General features: G+C 40.4%; 1 protein-coding gene across 2 annotated transcripts in view; it reads left to right on the top strand.

Annotated features, from left to right (window-relative positions):
• LOC308358023 (uncharacterized protein) overlaps positions 1-26,700 on the top strand; it is a 184,406-nt gene that overhangs the window by 5,749 nt on the left and 151,957 nt on the right. For both annotated transcript variants that reach the window (XM_080828002.1, XM_080828003.1), the window contains exon 2: positions 14,874-14,966. Coding sequence is in view for 1 of the 2 variants with exons in the window: in XM_080828003.1 (XP_080684129.1) it covers positions 14,933-14,966 (34 nt within the window). In the remaining variant the exon portion in view is untranslated. The remainder of the gene's footprint in view (positions 1-14,873; positions 14,967-26,700) is intronic.

Genomic DNA, 26,700 nt, shown 5'->3' with positions numbered 1-26,700 from the left:
TTCGGAGGCTCAGGTCAGTGAACGGCTCACAGGAATGTTGTTAACTGGTGCTAGTTGCGTCCCCCCCCCCCCCCCCCCCGCCCCGGGCCTCTGCGTAGACGCCTGTTTCATTCTGCTGGGGTGGATTCAAGGTAGGACGCCCTCTAATTTGAAGGAAGAGCGTGTGGTTAGTAGTACTGGGTGGGGCCCTATCTGAATAGGGTATACTTGATCCGGGAGTGACCCATTTTTCCCAGTTTGGAGGTACGTCGGTCCCCAGTTTCATTTGGGTGAAGCTTAGTTTCAGTGGATAGAGGGAGGGAAAATTTCCTTACCTGTTGAGTGCATCCTTCACCTGTCAGATTAATGATATGCTGAATGGCCTGAGAAGCCTGTGGGTCTGGAGATGAGAAGGAGAGCATTTTGGAAAGCCCTCCCATTCGTCATCCCAAATGGGCCAAGATTTTAGTTTGCCCTTTGGGGTAGCTCTCCCTCTGGTGAGAACTGTTGGTGGTAACTTCAACCAGTGTTCTGTTTCCTGGCACAACTTCACCAGAGTCTGTTTAGGGTTCTGCTTGCCCATTCTGTCTTCCCAGAAGACTGAGGCTCCAGGCAGAGTATAACCTCCACTTGATAACTCAAAAATGACTTTGGATATAAAGGCTGGTCCATTGTCATTCTGGATTGATGTTGGCAACTGAAATTGAGGGATTTTCTCACCTTTACTAAGGCTCTTGTTACTTTGTTCTTTCTGTGTCTCAGGGAAAGGCCTAGTGGCTTAGTGTCGTACCCCCCCCCCCCCCCCCCCCAGTGAATGTATCTACAAACACCAGGGGCCTTTGGCATTACAGTAAAGTCTGTTCACCAGTCCTCCCCTGGCACTGGCCAAAGACAGGTCTATTTTATTTATTTATTTATTTATTTTTTAAAGACAGGTCTATTTTAGTTAAACCAACAAGCTTAAACTTTAATTTACAAAGATAATCCCAGATACATGGATGTGAAAAAAAATTTGGGTTACTTTATATTTTTGTGGATTTTAGAATGCCTTTTTTTTTTTTTTTTAAGCATTTGTCTTTTAACCAGCTCGATACAACTCTTGCCTGTTCCAGGGGCGCGCTTCCAGTGACCCAAGGAGTTGTTGCCTCTTTTTTTTTCAGGTGTATAAGGGAAGGAGGAAGTGCTCAAGGACCAAGCGGCCAGGGGGGACATTTAAACTGGGAACAACAAACATACCAGACAGCCAGGTGGGATGGAGGTTTCAGTCTCACAGACCTTACACTAGTCTCTGTTAGGTCACTCCTATTTTGCTAGGTTAGATCGTCCAAAGCCTGTGAAAGGCTGGGTCCTGTGATCTGTCATCAGGGATGTCTGGACTCACGCTGAATGAGTAATTAGTTCCCCCAGAATACTCTGACCTAATATTATGCTGGCTTGCTCAGACTCTGAAACAACTCTAGTTTACCTCTCAAAGCTGTGCCACAGGGGCTCCTGGGGGGCTCAGTTATTAAGCATCTGCCTTTGACTCAGGTCATGATCCCAGTGTCCTGGGATGGAGCCCCACGTCAGGCTCCCTGCTTGGCAGGAAGCCTGCTTCTCCTTCTCCCACCCCCCTGCTTGAGTTCTCTCTCTGGCTGTATCTCTGTCATAAATAAGTAAAATCTCAAAAAAAAAAAAAGCTGTGCTACAAGGTGCCTGGGTGGCTCGGTTGGTTAAGCGGTTGCCTTCAGCTCAGGTCATGATCCCAGGGTTCTGGGATGGAGTCCTGTGTTCGGCTCCCTGCTCGGCGAGGAATCTGCTTCTCCCTCTACCCTTCCCCCCCTGCTCGTGATACGTGATCTGTCTCTCCCATTCTCTAATAAATAAAGTCTTTAAAAAAAAATGCTGTGCCACAAACCTGGTGTAACTTATCCCGGCAGAAGTCCTTCTGAGTCATAGTAGTCAGAGTGGATGCTGCATTTCAGGGGACGTCAGGGCACCAGGCTGGCAGTCACAGCCATGCAGAGTGAGTGCTCCCTTCCTCCCCCAGGGAATCTGCTCCCTGCCCCAGTAACTTGAACAGGTTAGCCAGGGTGAGCTTGTGGTGCCCGCTGCTTCATCTCTTGGAGACCAGGGAACCAGAGGCCAGAACCTGGCAAAGACACCTGTCCCATCTGGATCACCATATTTGTAGCTGAACTAAAGTGAGTTTGCTCCTTGGTGAGTCACAGACAGAAACTACATGGTGGAGTTGTCACACAAAGGAAGATTTATTTATAGCAAATAAGGAGATCACAGGGAATAATTTCCAAAGCCAAGACTGCTGGAGCAAGAGTGAATGAGTTCCTTTGATTTAGGCTTAGGATGATTATTTAGAAAGGGTAGCCTTGTCATCTTACATAGAGATGGCAGACAGGTCATGCATCAGAAGGAAACCATTCTACGCACACTTTATATGTCATGTAAATGAGCTTTGTGCTTCCCCTTGGGGGAGAATTTAGTATTTTAAAGAGGTAAAGGTAACTAGGTTACTCCATGGGTCCCTGCCTCGTGCGTCTGTGCAGATGTGAGCTGGGAGTTAAGCCCAGACTGGTCTGGGTGGTCTGGGTCCTGGAGCATTTAGTCAGGGCAGTATTCACTGCTTGTGTAGTAGTTTTGGTTGCCATTATGGGAAACTATGTCCCTGGGGTTTTTTGCCTGAATTTAAAGCTAGGCTGGGAAAAAAACAGCTTAAGGAAAATTTGGGACAAATTCAAGGGGTACTAACAGGTGACATTAACTGCCTCTTTCATCTTACGTACATTATGAATTCTGCCGGTGGCCACTTGGTGACGGTGGTATTTATTGCAGGGACAGCTGACATTCAGGAATGTGGCCATAGAATTCTCTCAGGAGGAGTGGGGACGCCTGACCCACACTCAGTGGGAATTGTACAGGGATGTGATGTTAGAGAACTATGGAAACCTTCTCTCCTTGGGTGAGGATAACTTCCTTCCAGACTTCCCAAACCACCCTCAGGTGGTTTCCAAGACCATCTCTTGGAAGATTCTTCTTTGCACGACTGGAACTCAGATCGCTGCAATAAGGGAAGTAGTAGGGGTTTAGAGATGGAGAGAAAAATCTTCATGATGTTTCCTTTCCAGCTTTAGCTTCCCCTTCCTTAAGAGAACGTCATCATTTCTGTAGATAGTGGCAGTTCGAAATTCTAAGGGGCGTAAAATGGTGCTGCCCACATCTTTAACTCCGGTTTCCACTCCTTATTATTGTAGTTAGTTCTTGAAGGTGGTATCCAAGATCTGAATGGTGGAAATCCCTCCTTCATGTTCTCAGTGGGCTGTTAGACACAGCTTTTGGGAAGTCATTTTCTAGAATTCTACCATGCATTCTCTTCTCTACTGAGCATACTACTGGATTGAAAGCTAGAATCTCCAGCAATATTTATCCCTTTTTTCTAATAAACAGGTCTTGTTGTGTCAAAGCCAGACCTGGTCATCTTTTTGGAACGAAAGAGGGAGCTCTGGGATGTGAAGGGAAAGGAGACAGTAGCCATCCACCCAGGTAGGTGGGAATGAATTAAGCAGATGACAGAGGTGTGGCCCACAGGTCAAGGAAGAAGGTAGACCTTACGTTGTGGTGTGGGTAGCTTTCTTTGAATAGAAATGAGTTTGAGAAGCCTAGGTGTGTTTCTCTTGCTGTCAGAGGGACACCCCCTTCCAGTACTCATCCTGTTCTTAAGTCCTGTGAGGATTCTCCTTCAGCTCCAGCGGTCTTCCAACACAGTCACAGCATAGATAATATCCTCTGCTTGGATGGTGAAGGCTTCCATGATCTGAGTCCTTTTCCCTTGCATTTGGAGGCCTGGGGGAATCTGCTTATTTCTGAGGAGCTCTGTGTTAAGCCTTTTTTTTTTTTTTTTTTTTAATTTTTATATCTTTGTTTCGCAGAGAGGCAGTGAGGGAGGGGACACAAGCAGGGGAAGTGGGAGCGGGAGAAGCAGGCCTCCCGCTGAGTAGAGAGCAGGACGTGCGCTCCATCCCAGGACCCTGGGTTCATGACCTGAGCCAAAGGCAGACTCTTTTTTTTTTTTTTCCTTTTAAAGATTTTATTATTTATTTGACAGAAATCACAAGTAGGCAGAGAGGCAGGCAGAGACGGGGGAAGCAGGCTCCCCGCTGAGCAGAGAGCCCGATGTGGGGCTTGATCCCAGGACCCTGAGACCATGACCTGAGCCAAAGGCAGAGGCTTTAATCCACTGAGCCATCCAGGTGCCCCTGCTTTCTGTACTTTTAACAGGAGATTCACTTGATTTTTGAGATAGGAAGTTCTGCTGTGACAAAGGCATATGCTTTATGAGGAATGAATTACATAATTTGTAAAAGTGCCATATTTAAAAAAAAAAAGTTTTGCTCATACATGTAATTTATTTCAGGGGAAATTAATGCTCAGGTTTTTCTTCTACTTTCCTGAGCATGTATTTGAATTTAATCTCAAATATTTATTTTATGTAAAGGAATTGTGAGCATTTTTTACAATTTCTTTGTTTCTTTATTTAGGCATGAAGGGCTTTTGTTTGTTTGCTTGGTTCTAAAGAATGGGTCACAGCTTTACATTCTTTGTAAGAGAGGAGGAACATAATAATAACATAATACATTTCTTTAATGTCTTTTAAATGCTTTTTTATAACATTTTCCATTAGAGGTTTTCATGATTGATCGTAATGAATTTCCTTCACAGTTTGACTGCCCTATAACATATGGCAATGATTCAGAATGCTTGCTTTTCATACTTGCACAGTCACAGTTTAAAATTACAGTAAAAGAGAAAAATCTTTTTTCTTAGAATTTTTAAAAAAGATTTTATTTATTTGTTTGAGTGAGAGAGTGAGAGTGAGCACAAGCAGTGGGGGGAGAGAGAGAGGGAGAAGCTGTCCTCCCACTGAGCAGAGAGCCTGATGCGGGGCTCGATCTTGAGACTCTAGGATCATGTCCTGAGCTGAAGGCAGACACTCAACTGGCAAGCCACCCAGGCACCCCAAAGAATTCTTTTTTAACAGTACATGTTTTCATTTGTTTTTTGTTTACGTCTTTTTTTTTTTTTTTTTGGAGAGAAAGAGATAGGATAGGCGAGGGGCAGAGGGAGAGTGAGAATCTCAAGCAAACTCCCTGCTGAGTGCAGAGCCCAATGTGGGGCTCTCTCCCAGGACCTCGAGATCATGACCAAGCTGAAATCAAGAGTCAGACACTTAGGGGACTGAGCCACCCATGTGCTCCAGTAATACGTGTATTTTTGTGTCACAGTTTTGGGTTAAATTTTGTCTTACTCTGGTTTTACAATCCCATAATAATGTATTTTCTTTTGTATGGGACTTTTTTTATGGGACACACATTAGTTAGTTTTGTTTTTGCTTTTTACCTATGTATTATGTTTTCAGGATGACAATTTTCATTTTAGTATATTTTAAGACAGTGTGGGTGTAACTCATGGATCAGCTGTATGTCCATTGCCAAGAAAATTGTGTACCTATTTCTCTGTCTAAATATCACCCATACATACTTTGCTATGACTCTCTTATTCTTTCCATAGTTAATGGTCAGTGGATGTTTTATCTGTTTTATCTGGGTGAGTTGTCCTAGTAAGAGAATTAATTTCATCAACTATTTATTGATGAAATTATATTCTCTTTGCATGAGAGAAACACTTTTTTGAATTGAAGGGAACTTTTTTTTTTTTAAGATTTTGTTTGTTAGAGAGAGAGAGCACACGCAAGGGGAGCGGCAGAGGAGAGGGAGAAGCAGGCTCCCCACAGCAGGCTCCCTAGTCAAGGAGCAGGGATCCTGACTCAGGGTTCGATTCCAGAACATGGGATCGTGACCTGAGCTGAAGGCAGACGCTTAACCAACCCGAGCCACCCAGGCACCCCAGAAAGAATCAGACATCTTGGGACACCTGGGTAGCTCAGTTGAAGCACCTGCCTTCAACTCAGATCATGATTGCAGTCCTGGGACAGAGTCCCGCATCGGGTTCCTTACTCAGTGGGGAGCCTGCTTCTCCCTGTGCCTGCCACACCTCCTGCTTGTACTTTCTTGGTCTCTCTCAAATAAATAAATAAAATCTTAAAAAAAAAAAAGGATGTCTCTGATTCTTTCTTCTGCTTGATCAAGTCTGTTGCTGATTCTTCAGTTTATTATTTTATTTATTTACTTATTTATTTATTTTTTAAAAAGATTTTATTTATTTATTTGATAGACGGAGATCACAGGCAGAGAAGCAGGCAGAGAGAGAGGAGGAGGAGGAAGCAGGCTCCCTGCTGAGCAGAGAGCCCGATACGGGGCTTGATCCCAGGACTCTGGGATCATGACCTGAGCTGAAGGCAGAGGCTTTAACCCACTGAGCCACCCAGGCACCCCTTCAGTTTATTTTTAAAATCAGTAATTGTATTGTTTCGCTCCCAGTTTCTGTCTGGTGGTCTTTTATACTTTCTACCTCTTTGGATCTTTATTTTGATCATTATAGATTTCCTGATACCATTTACTTTCCTGTCGTTTTCCTCTTCTTCTCCATGAGTATCTTTGTGATAGTTACTGGAATTCTTCATAGGCATTTAATAGTTATTTAGGGCCAGTCTGGGGTCTTTATTTGGTTCCTTTGATTGGGACATATTTTTCTGGGTTAGTTTGTTTGTATGCCTTGTGATCCTTTGTTGAGATTTGGGAATTAAAACAAACAGAAGAAACAGCCTCTGGTCCCAGGCTTTAGGTACTTTGTACAGGAGAACACTAATAGCAGTCAGCTGTGCTGCTGATTCTGGGGCTTGTCAGACATGTTCTGAGCATATGTAATGTCTGAGTTTTTGTAATTTTCCAGTTAGAAGAGTGTTTTTTTCTTCTTCAGAGCCCGTGATGCCTCCCTCTCCCTGCTGTTTGCTTCAGCTCTGCAGTTTCTCTGCTGTTTGAGCAAGCACTCAGGTTTTCTCTGCGCGGCCACTACAGGGCATCCAGAGGCTGCTTCCGTCCCGTCCCCTCCGGCCCCCTCCGTGTCCTGCAGGAGAGGAAGAGGTCTGTCGGGCAGCTGCCAAAGCCAGATCATTAAACACAGAGGTCGCTTCTGTCTTTCTCCCCCGAGGAGAGGTGAGGGTTTTCTCACAGTCTCGTTATGGAATGCTAGGCCGCGTGAGCAACTCGTGTAGGCAAGTGTAACAAACTCCTTGTCTCTTCAGTGTGACTCTCCTTCACACTGTGTCTGCCTGTGTTGCTATGATCGAACTGGCTTCTGGAGCACTGAAAAAGGTAGTTTGGTCCATTTTTGTCTCCATGGAGGAACAAAGTCCTGGTGGCTTCCTGTTCCTCCATTATGCTGATGTCCTATGATGGGTATTCATTTTGTACATTAGCATTTTATGCATAATGCACTTTTTAAAATTTTTTATTTTTTTAAAGATTTTATTTATTTATTTAACACAGAGAGAGAGAGAGAGAGATCACAAGTAGGCAGAGAGGCCAGCAGAGAGAGGGGAAAGCAGGCTCCCTGCTGAGCAGAGAGCCGGATGCAGGGATCGATCCCAGGAACCTGAGATCATCATGACCCGAGCTGAAGGCAGAGGCTGAGCCCACTGAGCCACCCAGGCGCCCCAGCATTTTAATGCATATTCACGTAAGTGTAGTACGTGGGGTAATTATTTGGTATCTTTCAGGTATGTCTTGACACCCTAGGCTTATGGGCAAAGACAAAGAGTGTTCTTTCCGTAGAGTGGTATGGAAAAATATGAACGCTGTGGCCCTGAGTATTTATAGTTAATGAATGACTGGGAATGGGACGGGGGAGGGAGGAGGGTAGAAAAGGGCAGGAAGGATTTTATGGTGGTTCTGACCAAACTGGGACAGTCACTGTCACGAAATTTGAGTGCCAGAAGAGACTGAGGATACAAAACATCTCGAGGAAAGCCCCACTTTAAGGCAGTGTGTCTCTTTTTTCTTTTGACCAAATTTGAGTATTTTTGAATGGCAAATATCATTAAATTTATTCTTAAATTATTTCATGCCTTTATTGCTAGTGTGTCTGTAAAATCATTTGTTTGTTGCGGTCTCACAGACATGCGGGGTACCTGTAGAGTAGGGAATCCATTTGTACCTATTTTTCCATGGAAAGTTAAGGACACTGTGATGTGCAGTGTGGGAAGAAAATCTAAATGGAGATGCTGTTTGTGGTTGACCTAGAACACTGATGTAAGTCATGTTAAAGATTATTCTGTATGATATTCATTCTGCCATTTTGGTTGTTGGATTGTTTATCACTGCATTAAAAACATGTTTGTTTTTCTTCACTTTAATCCCCATGTTCTAGGAATATTCCAGTGGAATATATTCAAGCAAAGTTTGATGGTACTGGAAACATTTGGTGTATTTATTTATGTATTTATATTTGTTCATTTATCTATTCTAGTGGATATAGTGGGTTTAGGTTCTATCCATTTTTTATGCTTTTCCTTAAGCCCAGTCTGTTCTTTCTTGACTTTTCCTGTGTGCCTTTTAAGAAAATAATTCTACATTTTATTCTGTTACTTGGAATGTTCTGTTCTTAGTGTCTTGTGATTTAAACTAAAAATTAGCATGCTTAGAAACTAGTCACAGTGTGAAGTTACAACTTACTTCCTATCTTTTTTTTTTTTTTTTTTTTAAGATTTTGTTTGTTTGACAGACAGAGTTCACAAGTAGGCAGAGAGGCAGGCAGACAGAAGGGGAAGCAGGCTCCCTGCTGAGCAGAGAGCCTCATGTGGGGCTCGATCCCAGGACCCTGGGATCATGACCTGAGCTGAAGGCAGAGGCTTTAACCCACTGAGCCAACCAGGCGCCCCATTACTTCCTATCTTTAATTTCTATATCGTCTATGTAAGTATATTGTGATACTAATCTATTCACTTCCAGTTGTTTTTTGTAATGATGAGTAGGTTTTTTTAAAAAATAAAGGCACTTGTACAAATCATAAGTAAACAGCTGAGTGGAAAATTGCAACCTGATTACATCTCCCGAAACCACTGAAATCAAGAAAGAGAATATTGTTGGTCCTGTAATACTTTTCTTCAGCTCCTTAGGAACTTTGCCCAAAGCTCAGCACTCTTAATGTGTAAGACAGTAGGTTGCTATCTTCATTTTTATACTTTATATAAATGTAATCAGGCAATGGGAACTCTTATGTTTGGCTTTTTTTTTTTTCTTTTCCATATGTTTGTGAATTACTGTATGTTAGTGTGCATCATCAGAATGGATGGATCCACTTCCATTGTGTGACTATCAAACAATTGATGGCATCATTTTACTGTTGATGGGCATGTGGGTGGATTTCAGTGTAGACTATCATGAGTATATTAGTATATAAAATCTAGAACTTGTCTTTTAGGGGATCTTGTTTTATAGGTTGGGAAGGAGTTAGTAGGAATTGTAAAATCTCCCCTTTAACAAAATTTTTCTTGGAAAAACATCATAGATCAACATTGTTTCTTTCTAGCTGGAGTTTAACTGTTCTGCTCTGAGTCTTAGGCAAGAAGTTTGATTACTATTTTATGAACCAGTCTTAGTCTTCAGAATAGGTTCAGTTGAATAGTTGTCTTGTTTCAGGATGCGGTCGTGCAGGCAGGTTCTTTTTTATTTTTTTAAGATTTTATTTATTTGAGAGAGAGAGTGCGTGAACAATGGGGAAGGACAGAGGGAAAGAGAGAAGCAGGCTCCCCACTGAGCAGGTAGCCCTATGTGGGGCTCAATCCCAGGACCCTGGGATCATGCCCCGAGCCAAAGGTAGACCCTTAACTGACTGAGCCACCCAGGTGCCCCATGCAGGTGGATTCTTAAAGGTAGGCATGTATGGTGCAAGCAATCAGGTAATTATTAAGAGGCATTTCTATGGAAACAAAAGAAAAACACAGGTTAATGGTTGGAGCAAATTATAAACCCAATGTCTGGGTCCCGAGTGCTGCCAGTAAGAGGATTTTTATTTATTCTTATTTATTTATTTATTTGACATAGAGAGAGAGATCACAAGTAGGCAGAGAGGCAGGCAGAGAGAGAGGGGGAAGCAGGCTCCCTGCTGAGCACGACATGGGGCTCTGTCCCAGGACCGTGGGATCATGACCAAGGGCAGAGGCCCAACAGTTTCTTTCCAACAGGCTGAAAAGCCAAATGTTTATTTTATACTGGTGTACTTTTAAAACTCTTTAAGCCCAATCTTAGGCCAGAGAACACATAAACTTTTTTCCAAAAAAAACACAGGCAGGGGGAATGGCAGGCATAAGCAGGAGATTGCAGGACCCCGGGATCATGACCTGAGCCAAAGGCAAGTCGCTTAACTGACTGAGCCACCCAGGCACCCTGTCTTTGGAGGAGTTTAATCCATTTACTGTCAGAGTAATTCCTGAAAGGGAAGAGCTTCTATTGCCATTTTTAAGTAGTTTTCTATACATCTTGTAGCTATTTTAGCCCATGTATCTTCCCTTACTGTGTTCCCTTATGTTTCTTTGATTTTTGTGATGAAATGCTTTGATACCATTCTTTTTTTTTTAGATTTTATTTATTTGTCTGGGGAGGTGCGCAGAGGGAGAAGCAGGCTCCCTGCTGAGCAAGGAGCCAGATATAGGACTTGATCCCAGGATGCTGGGATCATGACCCGAGCCAAAGGCAGCCGCTTAACCCACTGAGCCACCCAGGTGTCCCTTTGATACCATTCTTTTATCATTTTTGTGTCTTCTGTAGATGTTTTCTTTGTGGCTACCATGGAGATTACTTAAACCCTCTTAAAAGTGTAACAGACCATTAAAACTGATACTATCAATTGTGTCCAAAGTTTTAGTACTTAGGATCACTAGCCTGTACACACTTTATGTTACTGATACCCCAGAATTTATCTTTCATGTTTTATACTCTGTAACCTAGATTTATGATTTTTTTAAAAGATTTTATTGATTTATTTGAGAGAGAGAGACAGCGAGTGAGGGAACAGAAGCAGGGGGAGTGGGAATGGGAGTGGGAGTGGGACAGGGAGAAGCAGGCTTGCCACTGAGCATGTGGGGCTAGATCCCAGGACAACGGGATCATGACCCGAGCTGAAGGCAGACACTTAACGACTGAGCCACTCAGGCGTCCCTAGATTTATGATTTTTATACTTTTATTTTTATTTTTATTTTTTTTTAAAGATTTTATTTATTTGAGAGACAGAGATCACAAGTAGTCAGAGAAGCAGGCAGAGAGTGGAGGAAGCAGGCCCCCCGCTGAGCAGAGAGCCCGAATGCGGGACTCGATCCCAGGACCCTGAGATCATGACCTGAGCCGAAGGCAGAGGCTTTAACCCACTGAGCCACCCAGGTGCCCCTATACTTTTATTTTTAAAGAAGTTCTGTAGTAGAAATAAAATTGATTTGTGTTACCTTATTATAGTACTTTACGTTTCTCTATTTGTGTAAATATTTGCATTTACCAGAAAGCTTTATATTTTCATGTGGTTTTAGTTAGTGGTTAGAATCCTTTTACTGTAAGTAGAAGAATTCCCTTTAGTGTTTCTTGGAGGGCAGATCCAGTGGTAAATTTCCAGGGTTTTTACCTGGGAAAGCCTTCTTTCTCCATAGTAGAAGGACGGTTTTGCCGGGTAGAGTATTCTTGGTATATATACATGTATTTGTATTTCAGTGCTTGAATATATTCTCCCATGCAGCTCTCCGGTCTGCTGAGAATCCCAGTAATAATAGGAGTGCTCTTGTATAAGATAAGTTGCTTTTGTCATGCTGTTTCAAAATTCTCTTTTCACCTGTACTTTTTGGTAGGTTAATTATGATGTGTCACTGTGTTCATGTCTTGACATTTATCCTACTTAGAATTCACTGAGTTACTTGAATTTGTCTTTCTTTCCATAAATGTTGGAAGTATAAGCCCTTAGTTCTTCATGTAAGTTTTCTGCCCCCCTTTCACTCTCTTCTTTTTATGGAGGCCTCCTTAATATGTCAGTTGTCCCAATGTCAGTGTCCCATGAGTCCCCTAGACTCTGTCTTTTTCCATATTTTCTTTGTTCCCATCAGTGGGTAATGTAAAACAAGGGGCCTTTAAGATGTCTGATTCTTTCTTCTACTTGGTGAAATCTGTTTCTGACCCTGTAGTGTTTTTTTAAATTCAGTTATCATCTCCCAATTTCTGTTTAGTTGTTTTTTATACTTTCTGCCTGTTTGGATTTTTATTTTGGTCATCTGTAGTTTTCCAGGTACCATTTATCTCCCTAATTGTTTTCTCTTCTTTCTCCAGGACACCTTAGTGATTATTACTTTGAAATCTTTGTCGGATAATGATTATTCCTAATTAATTTAGGGTCAGTCTTGAGTTTTAGTTTGGTCCTTTGATTAGAACACATTTTTCTATTTCTTTGTATGCCTACGATCTTTTGCTGAGATTTGGGGAATTAAATAAAAAACAGCCTCTGGCCCCAGGCTTTATAGACTTGCTTTGTACTGGAGAACAAAAATAACACTCAACTGTGCGTTAGCCCTCATAATCCTGCATAATCCTGGGGCCTGTCAGACATATTCTGGGGATGTGTAATGTCTGCGTTTTTTTAATATCCCAGTTAACAAACGCTCTGTTGTTTCTTCTTTAGAGCCCGTGATATATGACTTTCCCTGGGGTTTACAGCTATGCAGTCTCTCCAGTGCTTGCCTAAACAGTCAGCTTTTTTTCTGAGCAGTCACCACAGTGCATCCATCTCACCTCAGTGGAATCTTACAGAATTTGTCTTTTTGTGAGCCATTTATTTCACTAAAAATAACGTTTTCAGGGGTTACCCAGGTTGTATCGTGTCACAGAATCTGTTTCTTTTTCAAAGTTGAAAAATATCACATGGTATGTGCATGTTACATTTACTTTATCCATCCTTCCACCTCACCATTAGCACTTGGGTGGATTCTCCCTCTTTCTGGCTTTTGTGGGTCAAGCTGCAGTGGACATGGATTACAAATATCACTTCTAGATCTTCCTCTGAATTCCTTTGGATATAAACTCAAAAGTGGGATGGCTGGTTCATAGAATAATTTTGTTTTTAATTTTCTGATGGATCTCCATGCTGTTTTTCCTGCTGGTTCCGCCACTTTATGTTCCCTGCAACGGCGCGGATGAGCTCTGACTGCTCCACGTCATTACCAGGCCGTGTGAATTTTGGTTTGTTTCATAATGGTCATCCTGATGGGTGTGAAGTGATACCCCGTTGTTTCTCACTTGTATTTCACTAATCATTCGTGATTTTGAGCATCTTTTATATGAGTTTTGCCCGTGTGTGTACCTTTTGGAGGTTAATGTCTATTCAGTGCTTTACCCATTTATCACCCAGGTTGTTTCTGATGTGTTGTATCATTACGTTATAAATTCTGGATATTAACCTTTTTACATGGAGGTGCTTTGCACAAATTTGTTCCCATCTGTAGTCTCTGTTTTCACTCCATTGATTCTTTCCTTTAATGTGTACAAGTTGTTATGTTTGTTATAATCTCATCGTTTTATTTTTAATTTTGTTGCCTCCAACATGGGTGTCATATCTAAAAAAAATCATTGTCAAATCAAATGTCATGTAGCTTTTTCTCTTTTTTTCTAGGAGCTTTACATTTGTATGTTTATGTTTAATTAACTGTTCAACCCATTTTGAGGTAATATTTGCATATGGTCTTGAGTCAGTGTCCATCATTCTTGTCATGGAGGCATCTGATTTTCTCAACACCATTGTTTTAAGATGATGTCTTTTATCTATATCTATGGTATAGGCAGCCAATCTTTCTTTCTTTTTTTTTTTTTTTTGAGATCTTTATTTATTTATTTGAGAGAGAGAATGAGAGAGAAAGCATGAGAGGTGAGAGGTCAGCTGGAGAAGCAGACTCCCTGCTGAGCAGGGAACCGGATGTGGGACTCGATCCCTGGGCTCCAGGATCATGACCTGAGCTGAATGCAGACGCTTAACCAACTGAGCCACCCAGGCGCCCTAGGCAGCCAGTCTTGAAGTTCCTTTAAATGAGCGTTTATATCTCGGCTCTTTGTTCTTTTCCAATGTTCTATATCTGTCATTCTGCCTCTTACATTATTTTGATTACTCTAGCTTTATAATATTCTTAACATCAGGAAGTGTGATGTCTCCAAAGTACTAATCATTTTCAAGATTATTCTAGATGTCGGATGCCTGAGTGGCTCAGTCTGTTAAGTGTCTGCCTTTGCTTCAAGTCATGATCCCAGGACCTCATGATCCCAGGGTCCTGGGATCGAGTACAGCATCAGGCTCCTTGCTCAGTGGGGAGCCTGCCTTCCCTCTGACTGCTGCTCCCCCTGCTTGTGCTCTCTTGCTCTCTCTCTGTCTCTCTCACAAATAAATAAATAAAATCTTTAAAAAAATTATTCTGGATATGTGATGTCCTGTGACATTCCGCATGAATGTTTAAGATGGCAAAAATGTCATTGGGATTTTGAGAGAGATTGCATTGAATCTGTACATCACTTTGGGTGTTACTGACATTTTTTTAAAAAAGATTTTATTTATTTATTTGACAGAGACACAGCGAGAGAGAGACACAAGCAGGGGGAGTGGGAGAGGGAGAAGCAGGCTTCCCGCCGAGCAGGGAGCCCGATTCAGGGCTTCATCCTGGGACCCTGGGACCATGACCTGAGCTGAAGGCACAGACGCTTAACGACTGAGCCACCCAGGCACCCTGTTCCTTATTACTGTATCGATGGTACTTGAAAGTGGAGATCATAATGTGAATATTTGAAGCCCCTGCTGTGTGTTCTAAAGGGGCTGTTGGTTAACAGCATTTGGGGAATCATTTTCTACAATTGTACAGTGTCCTCTCTTCTCTACTGAGCACAATCCTGGATTGAAAGAATCTCTAGCAATATTTCTTTCTGTTAAACAGATCTTGTGTGGAAGCCAAACCTGGTCTTCTTTTTGGAGCAAGAGAAGGAGCTCTGGGATATGAAGAGAAAGAAGAGAGTAGCCATCCACCCAGGTAGGTGAGACTGAATGAAGCAGATGACAGAGGTGAGGTCCAAATGTGAAGCAGGAAGATTGACCTTAAGATGTGTTTTAAGTAGTTCTCCTTGAATGGAAATTAGTTTGAGAAGCCTAGTTTTAGTTCTCTCCCTCTCACAGAGGGACATCTGCTGTGCAACATTATCAAGCTCTTACATTCTCTGAAGATTCTCCTTCACCTCGAGTGATGGTCCATCACACCCACAGTGAGGGCCAGGCAACTACCCTGGGTGCGGGAGGGCCTCCATGACCTGAGAGCTTCTCCATGGCCGCGAGGGCCCTGGGAAAATCTCCCTATTTCTGGAACTCTATGCTAAACCTTTTCTGAGTTCTTTTTTGCCTTGTGTGAGAAGTGTGTCATGATAACAGTGGACGTATTGGGGTTTTATGCAGAAATCCTGGGAACACTGGAGATTGATATCTGATGTTTTCTGGTTTATGCTTTGCGATGTGTTGGAGGCTTTAATTTTAATTGAACAAAATTGAGACTCAGTAATCTTACCAGATAATGCACCTCCCTAAAATGAGAAAATATAGTCCTTTATTTCCCTTCAAAGGTTCATTTTTTTTGTACTGACTAATATTAGAAAGTTCCACTCTATGTTGCGTTCCTCAGTGGTGAAATAATGTGATGTATCTATTTATATCCTAGAATTCCTACATAAACCATAAATTAATGCCGTAAGGGAACTAGAACATTTAGAACTTAGAACTTACAGCCTATAGTAAAAAGTCTCAGTTGTTGTTTTATTTCTTAATAATTGCATCATTTTATAATTTTGTATGATATAAAGTTCTTGTGATTTTTGTCATACGTGTTTTCACTTTCTTATTCATTATATATCAGATTCATCTCTGATTTTTTTATATGAATAGTTGTGATATGACATGGGTGTATGCTGCTAAGAAGTGAGGTAGATAATTAATAAAATTCCCATATTGAAAAAAAAGTTTGTTAATAAATGTAATTTTACTTCAGGAAAAGTTAACTGTTAGGCTTTTCTGCTTTACTCAGAATGTATCCAAATTTAATTCCCAATATTTATTTTTTGCAAAGTGATTGCCAGCCTGTTTTACAATTTTGATATTCTTTTTTTCAAAATGAATGGTATTTCCTAGGGTGCTTGGTTCGTTTATTTATTTATTTATTCATTCATTATTTATTCATTTATGAGAGAGAGAGCATGCACACGAGCTAGTCAGCACTCGTGGGGGGAGGGGCAGGGGGAGAGGGAGAGAATCCTAAACAGACTACCTGAGGGGCTCAATCCCACAACCCTGAGATTGTGACCTGAGGTGAAATCAAGAGTTGGACGTAAACCTGCTAATTCACCCAGCACCCCAGCCTGCTCGTTTCTAAGGAATGGGTTATAGCCTTGCATTCTGCATAAGAGGAGGGACATGTTAATAACATTAAACGTTTTTTAATGTCTTTTAAGTGCTCATTCATAAAATTTTCTGTTAGAGCTGTTCATGGTTGATTTTAATGAAATTCTTTACAATTTTACTGTCAATGAGGGCATGCCAATAATTCAGAATACTTGCTTTTCTGGCTACGTAGTCACAGTTTAAAATTACACAGTTTATAATTACACTTCTATAGAAGAAGGTTTCCTTTCAGAAATTCATGTATTTTTATGTACACTTCTTTGGGTTAAATTTTGTCTCATTCTGCTTTTGCAGTTCTATAATAATGTGCTTCCTTTTATACGGGATCCTCCACGTTATTTAGTTGTGATACTGTTGTTGCCTGTTTATTTTATTGTAGGATGACAATTTTCAACTCAGTAGATTTCAAGACAGTGTGAGTTTATCTCCTATGAATCAACTTTATGCCTTTTATCAATAAAATTATATATGTATTTGTCTGTATAAATGCCACCCATGCGTACTTTATGACTCATCTTGTATATTTTTTTTAATTGGTTAGTGTTCAGTGAGTGTTGTATTGAGTTGTTATAATAATAGGATTAATTTAATCATCTTTTGGTGAATTTATATTCCCTTTGCATGAGAGAAACACTTTTTTTGAATTTAGTGTAATTTTTAAACATTTTATACCTCTGTATCAAGTTTTGGTATTACATTATATTAATTGTGGTGTTATACCCATGATATGCTTTAATACCATTCTCATTAACTTTTGTGTCTTCTCTGTACTTATTTTCATAGAAGTTATGTTAGAGTTTACTTGAAATATTTTAAAGGTATAACAAACCATTTTAAAGTGCTATTGTGAATTGCATACAAAACTCTTCTGCTTATCATCTCTACCCCTGCACCCACTTTATGTTACCAATATCACATTCTTTCATGTTGTAGACTTTGTTGCCTAGATTTATGATTTTTGGGGCGCCTGGGTGGCTCAGTGGGTTAAGCCTCTGCCTTCGGCTCAGGTCATGATCCCAGGGTCCTGGGATCGAGTCCCGCATCGGGCTCTCTGCTCGGCAGGGAGCCTGCTTCCTCCCTCTCTCTCTGCCTGCCTCTCTGCCTACTTGTGATCTCTGTCTATCAAATAAATAAAATAAAATCTTAAAAAAAAAAAAAAAGAATTATAGATTTATGATTTTTATTCTTTTATATAATAAAGTTCTATAGCAGAAGTAAAAGTGACATGTGCTGCTTAATTACAACACTACAGGTTTCTATAATTGTGTAAATACTTGTATTTAGTGGAGAGCTTTATGTTGTCATGTGGTTTAAGTTACTGTTTAGAATCCTTTTATTTCTCCTACAAAGACTTCCTTTAACGTTTCTGTGGGACAGGTCTACTGGTAAACTTACAGGGGTTTTTACTTGGGAAAGTCTTCATTTCTACAGTCATGGAAAACAGTTTTGCCAGGTAAAAGATTATTCTTGGTGGCTGTTTTTTGATCTTTCAGTACGTGAATATATTTTCCCATGTGGTTCTTCCTATCTGGTCTGCTGGGAATCCCACTACTAATCTTATAAAGCTCTCTTGTACGAGATGGTTGGCTTCGTCATGCTGTTTCAAAATTCTCTTTTCACCTGAAAAGATTTGTGATGGGTTAATTATGATATGTTGCTGTGTTCCTGTCTTGAGATTTATCCTAGTTTGAATTTACTGAGCTTGTTGAGTTAGTCCCTTTCCACATACGTGGGATGTACAGACCTTTAGTTTTTCATGTCAACTCTCTGGCCCCTTTCACTCTCCTCTCCTTATGGGGTCCCCTTAATGGGCATATCGGTCCACTTGTTGGTCTCCCATGAGTCCCTTAGACTCTGTTCTTTTCCACATTTTTCTTTGCTCCTTTCAGTAAAGAATTTAAAGTGTCTTTAAGATGTTTGAATCTTTCTTCTGATTAGTCAAGTCTGTGGCTGACCCCTTGGTGTATTTTTAAATTCAGTGATTGTACTCTTCAGCTCCCAATTTCTGGTTCGTTGTTGTTATGCTTTCTGTCTGTTTGGGCTTTCATTTTGGTCATGCGTAGTTTCCCTGATAGCATTTAGTTAACTATCTGTTTTCTTCCTCCATGAACATCTTTATGATGGGTATATGAATTTTTTGTCAGGCAGTTAATAATAGTTCTTAATTAATTTAAGGCCACTTTTAGGGATTTATTTCATTCCTCTGTTTGAAACACATTTTCCTGGTTCTTTGTATGCCTGATTGTATTTTGTTGACATTTGGGAATTTTTTAAAAAGTAGCCTCTGAGCCCAAGATTATGGACTTTGCAGAGAGGAACACAAATAATAGTAATTCTGGGACCTGGCACACATGTTGTGGGCATTTGTCATGTCTGAATTTTTGTAATTCCCCAGGTATAAAACTGCAGTTAGTACTTCATGTCCACCATAGCTTCCTCTCTCTCTTTGTCTTTAGCTCTGTAATCTCTCCATTGGTTGAACAAGTGCTCGTCCTTCACTGAGCAACCACCATGGTGCTCCAGAGGGAGCTCATTCCTTGCTCCTTCTGTGTCAGGCATGATTGGAACATGACCCCAGGCAGCAGCAAAGTAGTGAGAGCACTGAACGTACAGGTCACTCAGTTGTTTCTCTCCTGAGGAGAGGTGAGAGTGTTCTCACAGTGTTGCCATGGAGTGTCTGGGAGGGTGAGTCACCATCGTGGGCAGGTGTCACAAACTCTCCTTGTCTCTTTCATGTGGCTCTTCTTCCTTTGTTCTTGCCTGGGGGAGCTGTGTTCTCCTAACTGCTTCTGAGCTCTCTCTAAAAGGTAAGTCCTTCCATTTTTGTCTCCATGGAGGAGCACAGTCCTGATGGTTCCTATTTCCCCCTTCAGCTGATGTGCTATGATGAGTATCAGTTCTCCATAAGAGCATTTTAACATACATGCATGTCATTGTACTTAGTGTGATAACTTACTTTGTATCTTTTAGTTGTGTCTTTCCATAACAGCCAAGACCTGTTGGCGAAGACGGGGAAAGGAGAATCAGTTTGTAGAGTGATATGGGAAGATGTGGAAGCTGTGGAAATAAGTATTTATACTTAGGAATGACTGGGAATGTGATGGGGGTTGGTGAAGGACAGAAAGGACATTATGATGGATAGAACCAAATTGTGACAATTACCTACAATGAAATCCTTAGTGCCACAAGAGATCAAGGCTATAAAAAGTTGGGTGAAAACCTCACCTTAAAACTCAGTTATATTTGCAGAAAAATGTCTTTGAACCCAGGGATGATAATCAATTTTTTAAACATACATATTTCATGTTTTTTTGAATGATATTTGGAAATTCTGGAAAATCACCTGGTCCATGCTGAAAGTAATCATGCAAATGATTTCAGATATATGATTGGTTTAATCATTAACTGACACATTTCAGAATGTTAGACATTTAAAAATGAAGATAAAATGCCTAATGTGATTGATTTGAGAAGTGCTTTCCAGAGGGTTCATTATACTTCCACCAACACATAATCCTTCCATATTGCAAAGTCCAAGTTTGATACACACCGTAGGCTCCTTATCCAGACACCACTTTGCAAGACTTACCACAGAATTATTAATTTGAGCTAGGTTTCTTGTGTTGAGAACTTAGGACGATCTCAGGGCTTTAACTTTCATAATTATTATGGAGGTGTTTATAATAGAGACAAAACTTACCAATGCAATGTATCTGGGAAAAATATCAGTCAAGGGTGAAATCCTATTAAAAATCAGAGAGCTCAGTTTCCATAGAACTAGTATTATAGTAATAAATGTGGGAAAGTTGTTTATGAAAGCTCAAATCTTACTGTACATCGTTGTATACTTACTGAAGAGAAGACTTAAAAATGTAGTAAGGGCAGCATACCGTTTAGTCTTCAAGACTCACTCAACAGCAGACATTTCATAATGGGATGAAATGTTACAAATGTAAACAATATGCAAAACCTTTTAACTTTCACTCAAAACTTAACAATATAAAGTAATATGTAGTGGGAACAATACCAGCAAATGTAAAAAAAAAAAAATTGTGGCAATGTCTTTAAGCAGAACTACACACTTTCTGAACATCATAGAGTACATACCATCTGAAACCCTACAAATGTAAAGAATGTGACAAGGAATTGAATTCATAATCAAATGTATTCAACATGAAATAATATATCCTGGGGGAGGCCTTACAAATGTCAACAGTGATGGCATGGTCTTTGCCTGGAACTGAACTCTTACTCAGCATCAGTGGATAGAAACCAAAAATGTAATGATTGATGAATGACCTTTGTTTTTAATATACAGTTCAAAAAGAAAAGTGTCTTCATAAAGGATTAAAATATCGAAGATATGGACAATTTGCAAAGTATGCAGTAGGAAGGAAATCTAAGTAAGAACATTCACGGTAATAAGCAGTAAGTCATGACCACATTTTAGACATTATAAATCAGAATTTATTACAGAGAAAAATTCAGAGTTTAAACTCTTAGATCAATGACATTTTAGCCTTGGACAATGCAGGCTAGAGGGGCTCCAACTGCCTCCAGAAGGGGAAATCTGTGTGTAGCATTTTTTTTTAAAGGATTTTATTTATTTATTTGAGACAGAGAACACTGCGGGGCGGAGGAGGGAGCACAGAGGGAGAGGGAGAAGCAGGCTCCCCACTGAGTAGGGAACCCAAAGCCTGGCTCCATCCCAGGACCCCAGGATCATGACATGAGCCAAAGGCAGAGCCTAAGGTAGATGCTTAACTGACTGAGCCACCCAGGTGTCCAGCGTGTTCTTGAGTCTCCAGAACTCAAAACCATACCTACTTTTCCATAGAAATAGCTTGTTGTGGATCAGAAACCTTACCTAGAACATTAACAGTTAATCATCCCCTTCTTTTTATGTTGTCCATATGCTATACAGTATTTTTATAATAAAGTAAGGTTAATAAAAGAAAATATTAGGGAAATCATAATGAAGAGAAACCGTGTTTACAGTACTACACTACATTCATAAGAAAGAAAAAAATCTATAAATTGACCCGCATTGTTCAAACCCATGTTATTCAGTGGTGAAATGTATCTGTTAATATGCCTGAAAGGATCAAGGTGGGGGATGGATAGCTGGAGAAGGATAATTCGTTTCAGTGTGTCTCTTTTTTCTTTTTACTATATTTGAGGTATTTTGCTTGGGAGATATTACTAATTTTACTCTGAAATCATCTCATGCTAAGCCTTTATTGCTTGTGTGCAGGCAAAATGATTTGATTCTTGGTGTCTTACCGACATGAGGGCACTGTGATGGGGAATTCATTCATAATCTCCTTTTCCATGCAAAATTAAGGAGGCTATAACATGAAATATATGAAGAAAGTCCACATGGAGATGTGTGTGGTTGACATGCAAGAGTGAAATAATTCCCAATGAAGTAAGCCATGAGGGCATTATTATTTGCATTAAAGTGAAACACAGAAACATTCTAAATTTTAAGTAGTTTTGCCATTTGCTGTTTAAGGAGAATATATTGGTAGGTTATTTAAAGCTGGATATATCTTCATCATAGCAATTGGTACTAGTAAGTATTTGTTACTTGGTTGAAATAAAAGAAATATTCACAGATAACTGAGGAAAGTGTAGCTAACTCTTCCCTACAAGGGTGTAAAATTATAGTAAATGCTCACATACTCAATAATTAGCCTCAGTTGAAAAGCGTGGAGAGCACAACTCATAGATCCTTGTATTGGGGAGCGGGAATGGTTCTTGAATGATGTAATGGGCATTTTGACCAAGGATCATATAGTGATTTTTTTTCCAGTAGTTTCTTTACAGTGTTTTTGAACTTAATATATTTTAGTTGATAACACCAAATGGATTTTAATGTGTTAACACTGATGTGTAATAAAAGAAGTGTTATTTGACACTGCCTTAGCCACCTCAACTTCCTTAAGGTTGCAGGTAGACAGACAGTAACACAAAGTACACTTGACCCTTGAACAACATTGGTTTGAAGCGTGGTCCACTTGTGGTCAGGTATAATATGGTATCAGTAAATATCTTTTCTGTTCCTTCTGATTTTCTTTTTTTTTTTTTTTTTAAGATTTTATTTATTTATTTGACAGAGAGAGACAGTGAGAGAGAAAACACAAGCAGGGGGAGTGAGAGAGGGAGAAGCAGACTCCTGCTGAGCAGGGAGCCCGATGCAGGGGCCCGATCCCAGGACCCCAGGATCATGACCTGAGCCTTAGGCATATGCTTAATGACTGAACCACCCAGGTACCCCTTCCTTCTGATTTTCTTAACATTTTCTTTTCCTGAGCTTCCTTAATTGTAGGAATACCACAGGTAACACATATATAAAATATATGTTGTTTTTGATAGATTAAATTGACTGTTCTTGTCAATAGTAGGCTATTAAGTGTTGAGGAGTCAAAGTTATACACAGATTTTCATGTGTGGTGGGTATGCTGAACCCCTGCATTATTCAAGGGTCACTTGTACTTGTGAAAGCAGTGGGGTGCTATCAGTCATAATCTTTTTTCCCCCAGTGACCTTAAACCTCAGATTATTTGTGATTAATTTTCCCCACATTTATATATCACAGCTTTTCTTCCTTTTTCTAACTGCTGGGACATTATGGTGCTTCTGCTAAGGATAGTAGAGGAGTGTTAGTGAGGGTGTAGCTAAAGCAATGTGTGGAACCGCTGCCATTGTATGCACTGTGAAGACGAACGTGTCCGACGTCAGTGAATATTTTGGATTCTGTTCTTCATGAAAAGGTAGCCCATAAGTCATGTTGCATGCTGAATCGTCTCCATTTGAATGTGAATATTGAACTTTGAAATCTAACCGAATAGCCTGTGTGCATTTGAAAATTGGAACGATTTCTCTGGTCAAGATTTTCCTTGCAGTCCATGTATTCTGGTTCACGGAGAGCGGACGTGTGTCCGTTGGCCCCTGCGGGGCCCAGTGCTGGCACATCTCTGGCCAGGTGGCGCCCCCGGTGAAGGCCATTCTCTGTTTCTGGGCAGTACCGTAGACGTCACTCTTGAGACCGCCCTGCTTCACTGTTCAGGCTCCCCAGTCCTGCAGAGTCAGGGCTATGCTCAGCACTTGGGCAATGTTGCAGGCTTGGCGCTCTCCCCATAGGCGCGTAAGATGGGCTCTGCGGTTGCCCAGGGTCTTCGTTCACGCTTTCTGGGGACTGGAGGCTATGCTCGGCAGTGGTCCTGCGGTTGTGGGATCCCCCTGGAGTCGGGCTCCCTGCTCAATGGGGCGTCTGCTTTTCCCTCTGCTCCTCCACCCCTGTGCTCACATTCACATTGTCTCTAGGTAAATAAGTAAAATCTTTAAAAAAAAAAAAGGTGGGGGGTGGGTGGGAAGAAAAGTATTGAAGTGGGAACTAGGTGTGTCACCATCTTTTTTTTTTTGAGAGGGAATCCCGATCAGGCTCCATGTCCAGCTCAGTGCAGGATGTGGGAACCACACTGAGATCATGGTCTGAGCTGAAACCTAGAGTCAGACACGTACCTGACTGAGCCACTGGACCTCGTTCCACCGTGTTGGTAATATCAGCCGTCTGTGATGATTGTTTTAATGTCTCATGAGCAAAAAATCAATGTTTCCGTATATGTGTGTGTATTTTTATATATATGTGAATAAATATGCATACATAATAACAGATTATGTTTGTTTTCATGTAGGATCTTGAAATGGAGTGTATTTAGGTATCGAAAACACTGAATAACAGTGACAGACTCCTTTAGTGTTAGAGATTATTCTATATGATATTGATATTGCCAGGCTGGTGGTTTGATTGGTTCTTACCTTATGGGGTGTTTTTTGGTAACTTTCTTTGTTTTTGTCCCCCCCCCCATTCTTTCCTCCTGTTTTTGTTACAGCTCTAGGAAAATTCCAATGAGATATATTCAGGCAAAGTTTGGCCTTACCAGGAACATTTGGTTATTTATGTTTAGTGTTACAATGGAGATAATGGGGTTTGGATTTAGCAAGTTTTTTATGTTTTTCCTTATGACCTACCTATTTTTTAAAAGTATTTGTTTCTTATGTTTTCCTGAGTAGATTTTATTAAAACAACTCTACTTTTCATCCTATTTCTGTGAATGTGTTCCCAGTACCATATTGTTTTAACTAGAGATTAAAGGATGGTTAAAAAAACAAACATGCTTTTTAAATCTAGTCACTGTGAAATTACATCCTACCTTTAATTTCAGCTTGTCAACATATACATTATAATATTTATCTAGTTATCTATATCTATTTTTTTGATGATGAATTTTTCTTTTTCTTTCTTTCTTTCTTTTTAGATTTTATTTATTTATTTGACAGAGGGAGAGAGATCACAAGTAGAGAGGCAGGCAGAGAGAGAGGGGGAAGCAGGCTCCCTACTGATCAGAGAGCCAGATGCGGGGCTCTATCCCAAGACCCTGAGATCATGACCGAAGGCAGTGGCCCACTGAGCCATTAATTAAGGTCACATGTGGAAATCACAAGTAAACAGCTCAATGTATTTTCCATAAACTGATCGTATCTCTGTAAGCCAGTGAGATCAAGAAACAATATTATTTATCCTCTAAAATTCCCCTTGAGCTCCTCAGTAACTTAACTTTCCCCAAAGTTCAGCACTCTTTTGACCTATAAGGCAAGAGATTGCTGTCCTCATTTTTGTACTTTATATAAACGTAATCAACAACAGGAATTCTTTTTTTTTTTTTTTTAATTTATTTGACAGACAGAGATCACAAGTAGTCAGAGAAGCAGGCAGAGAGTGAGGGGGGAAGCAGGCTCCCCGCTGAGCAGAGAGCCTGATGCGGGGCTCGATCCCAGGACCCTGGGATCATGACCTGAGCCGAGGGCAGAGGCTTTAACCCACTGAGCCACCCAGGCGCCCCAGGAACCCTTTTATATTTGGCTTTTTTTTTTTTCCTTTCCAACTATTCTTTGTGAGTTTATCTGTATTTACTGCATATTACTGTGCATCATCTATTAGAACGGAAGGTTCCAATTCCATTGTGTGAATATCCACTAACTGCATCATTCTACTATGTTGGACAGGTGGGTGGTTCTCAGTGTACGACTGTCATGACTAGTACTGACATGTAAAAGCTGTAATTTGTCTTTTATTGAAACATGCACACTTATCTCCTCGCTATATATATGGGGGTGAATTGTTAGTAAATATATTTAAATGTGTTATGCTTCAATAAATACTCCCAAACACTTTGCCAAAATACTTGTAATGATCTTCACACCCACCAGCAGTGTATGGGATTTCTGGCTTACCGCAATCTTTCCAAAGCTTGGTAGTTTATGTCATTTTCACTGTAGCCTTTTTTTTTTTTTTTTAAGGTTTTATTTATTTATTTTTCCCGGAGAGACAGAGAGAATGAGTGGGGGGAAGGAGCAGAGGGAGAAGCAGGCTTCCCCCTCCACGGGGAGCCCCATGCGGGACTCGATCCCAGGACTCCTGGGATCATAACCTGAGTCGAAAGTGTGCTTAACCAACTGAGCCACCCAGGTGCCCCATCACAGTAGCCTTCTGGTTGGTGTGTGATGTAACAAAGTCTTGGTTTTATTTCCTTTTTTTGTTTTTGTTTGTCACTTCCTGTTAGTATGGTGTTGGGCATTAAACTTTGGATACCAGTCTTTTTTTCAAAGTGTTTAATTGGTCATTGTGCCTGTTTTTACTGTGTATTTTTTTTTCAATCTTTTTAGTTTTATATATATGATGAGAGTAAGCCCTTTGTATTCTCTCTATCTCTCTCTCTTGTTCTCTTGAGCTTGTGATGCAGAGATGTTCTTAATTTTGATGTATCCAGTTTGTCAGTTCACCCTTCATGATTAGTGATTTTTTTCATTTTTAGGTATCTTCCCTTATACCAAGACCACAGAAATAGAATCCTTTTGTCCTTTTCTAAAAAATTATTATCTTTACAATTTTGATAAAAAATCTATTAAAATTGAATGTGTTGTGTGTGGTTTATGTAGTGACTGACGTTTTCTATTCTTTTTTCCTTTTTTCCCCATCATATTTAATAACAAATTGAAATATATTTTGAAAATGTCGTATTTGTGCTTTCTTTCAATTTGCTTACCAAAGTCATTTCTTGACATCATTAAATTTCACCTCAGTCTTGGAGCCAATTTCTCCCATGATTTCTCTCCGTCTTTTCCTGCCTCTAGTTATGTTTACAATCTCATAGCACCATGGTACTCAATGTCAGTTTTGAGGTCAAAAAACCTCCATGGGTCTCTTTGTTCAGGTGAATTATTCCTGTATTCCCATAGCAAAATGACTTCCAGGG

The sequence above is a fragment of the Martes martes genome (assembly GCF_963455335.1).
Source record: "Martes martes genome assembly, chromosome: 17".
Lineage (NCBI taxonomy): Eukaryota > Metazoa > Chordata > Mammalia > Carnivora > Mustelidae > Martes > Martes martes.
This window is presented reverse-complemented; position numbering and strand designations above follow the sequence as displayed.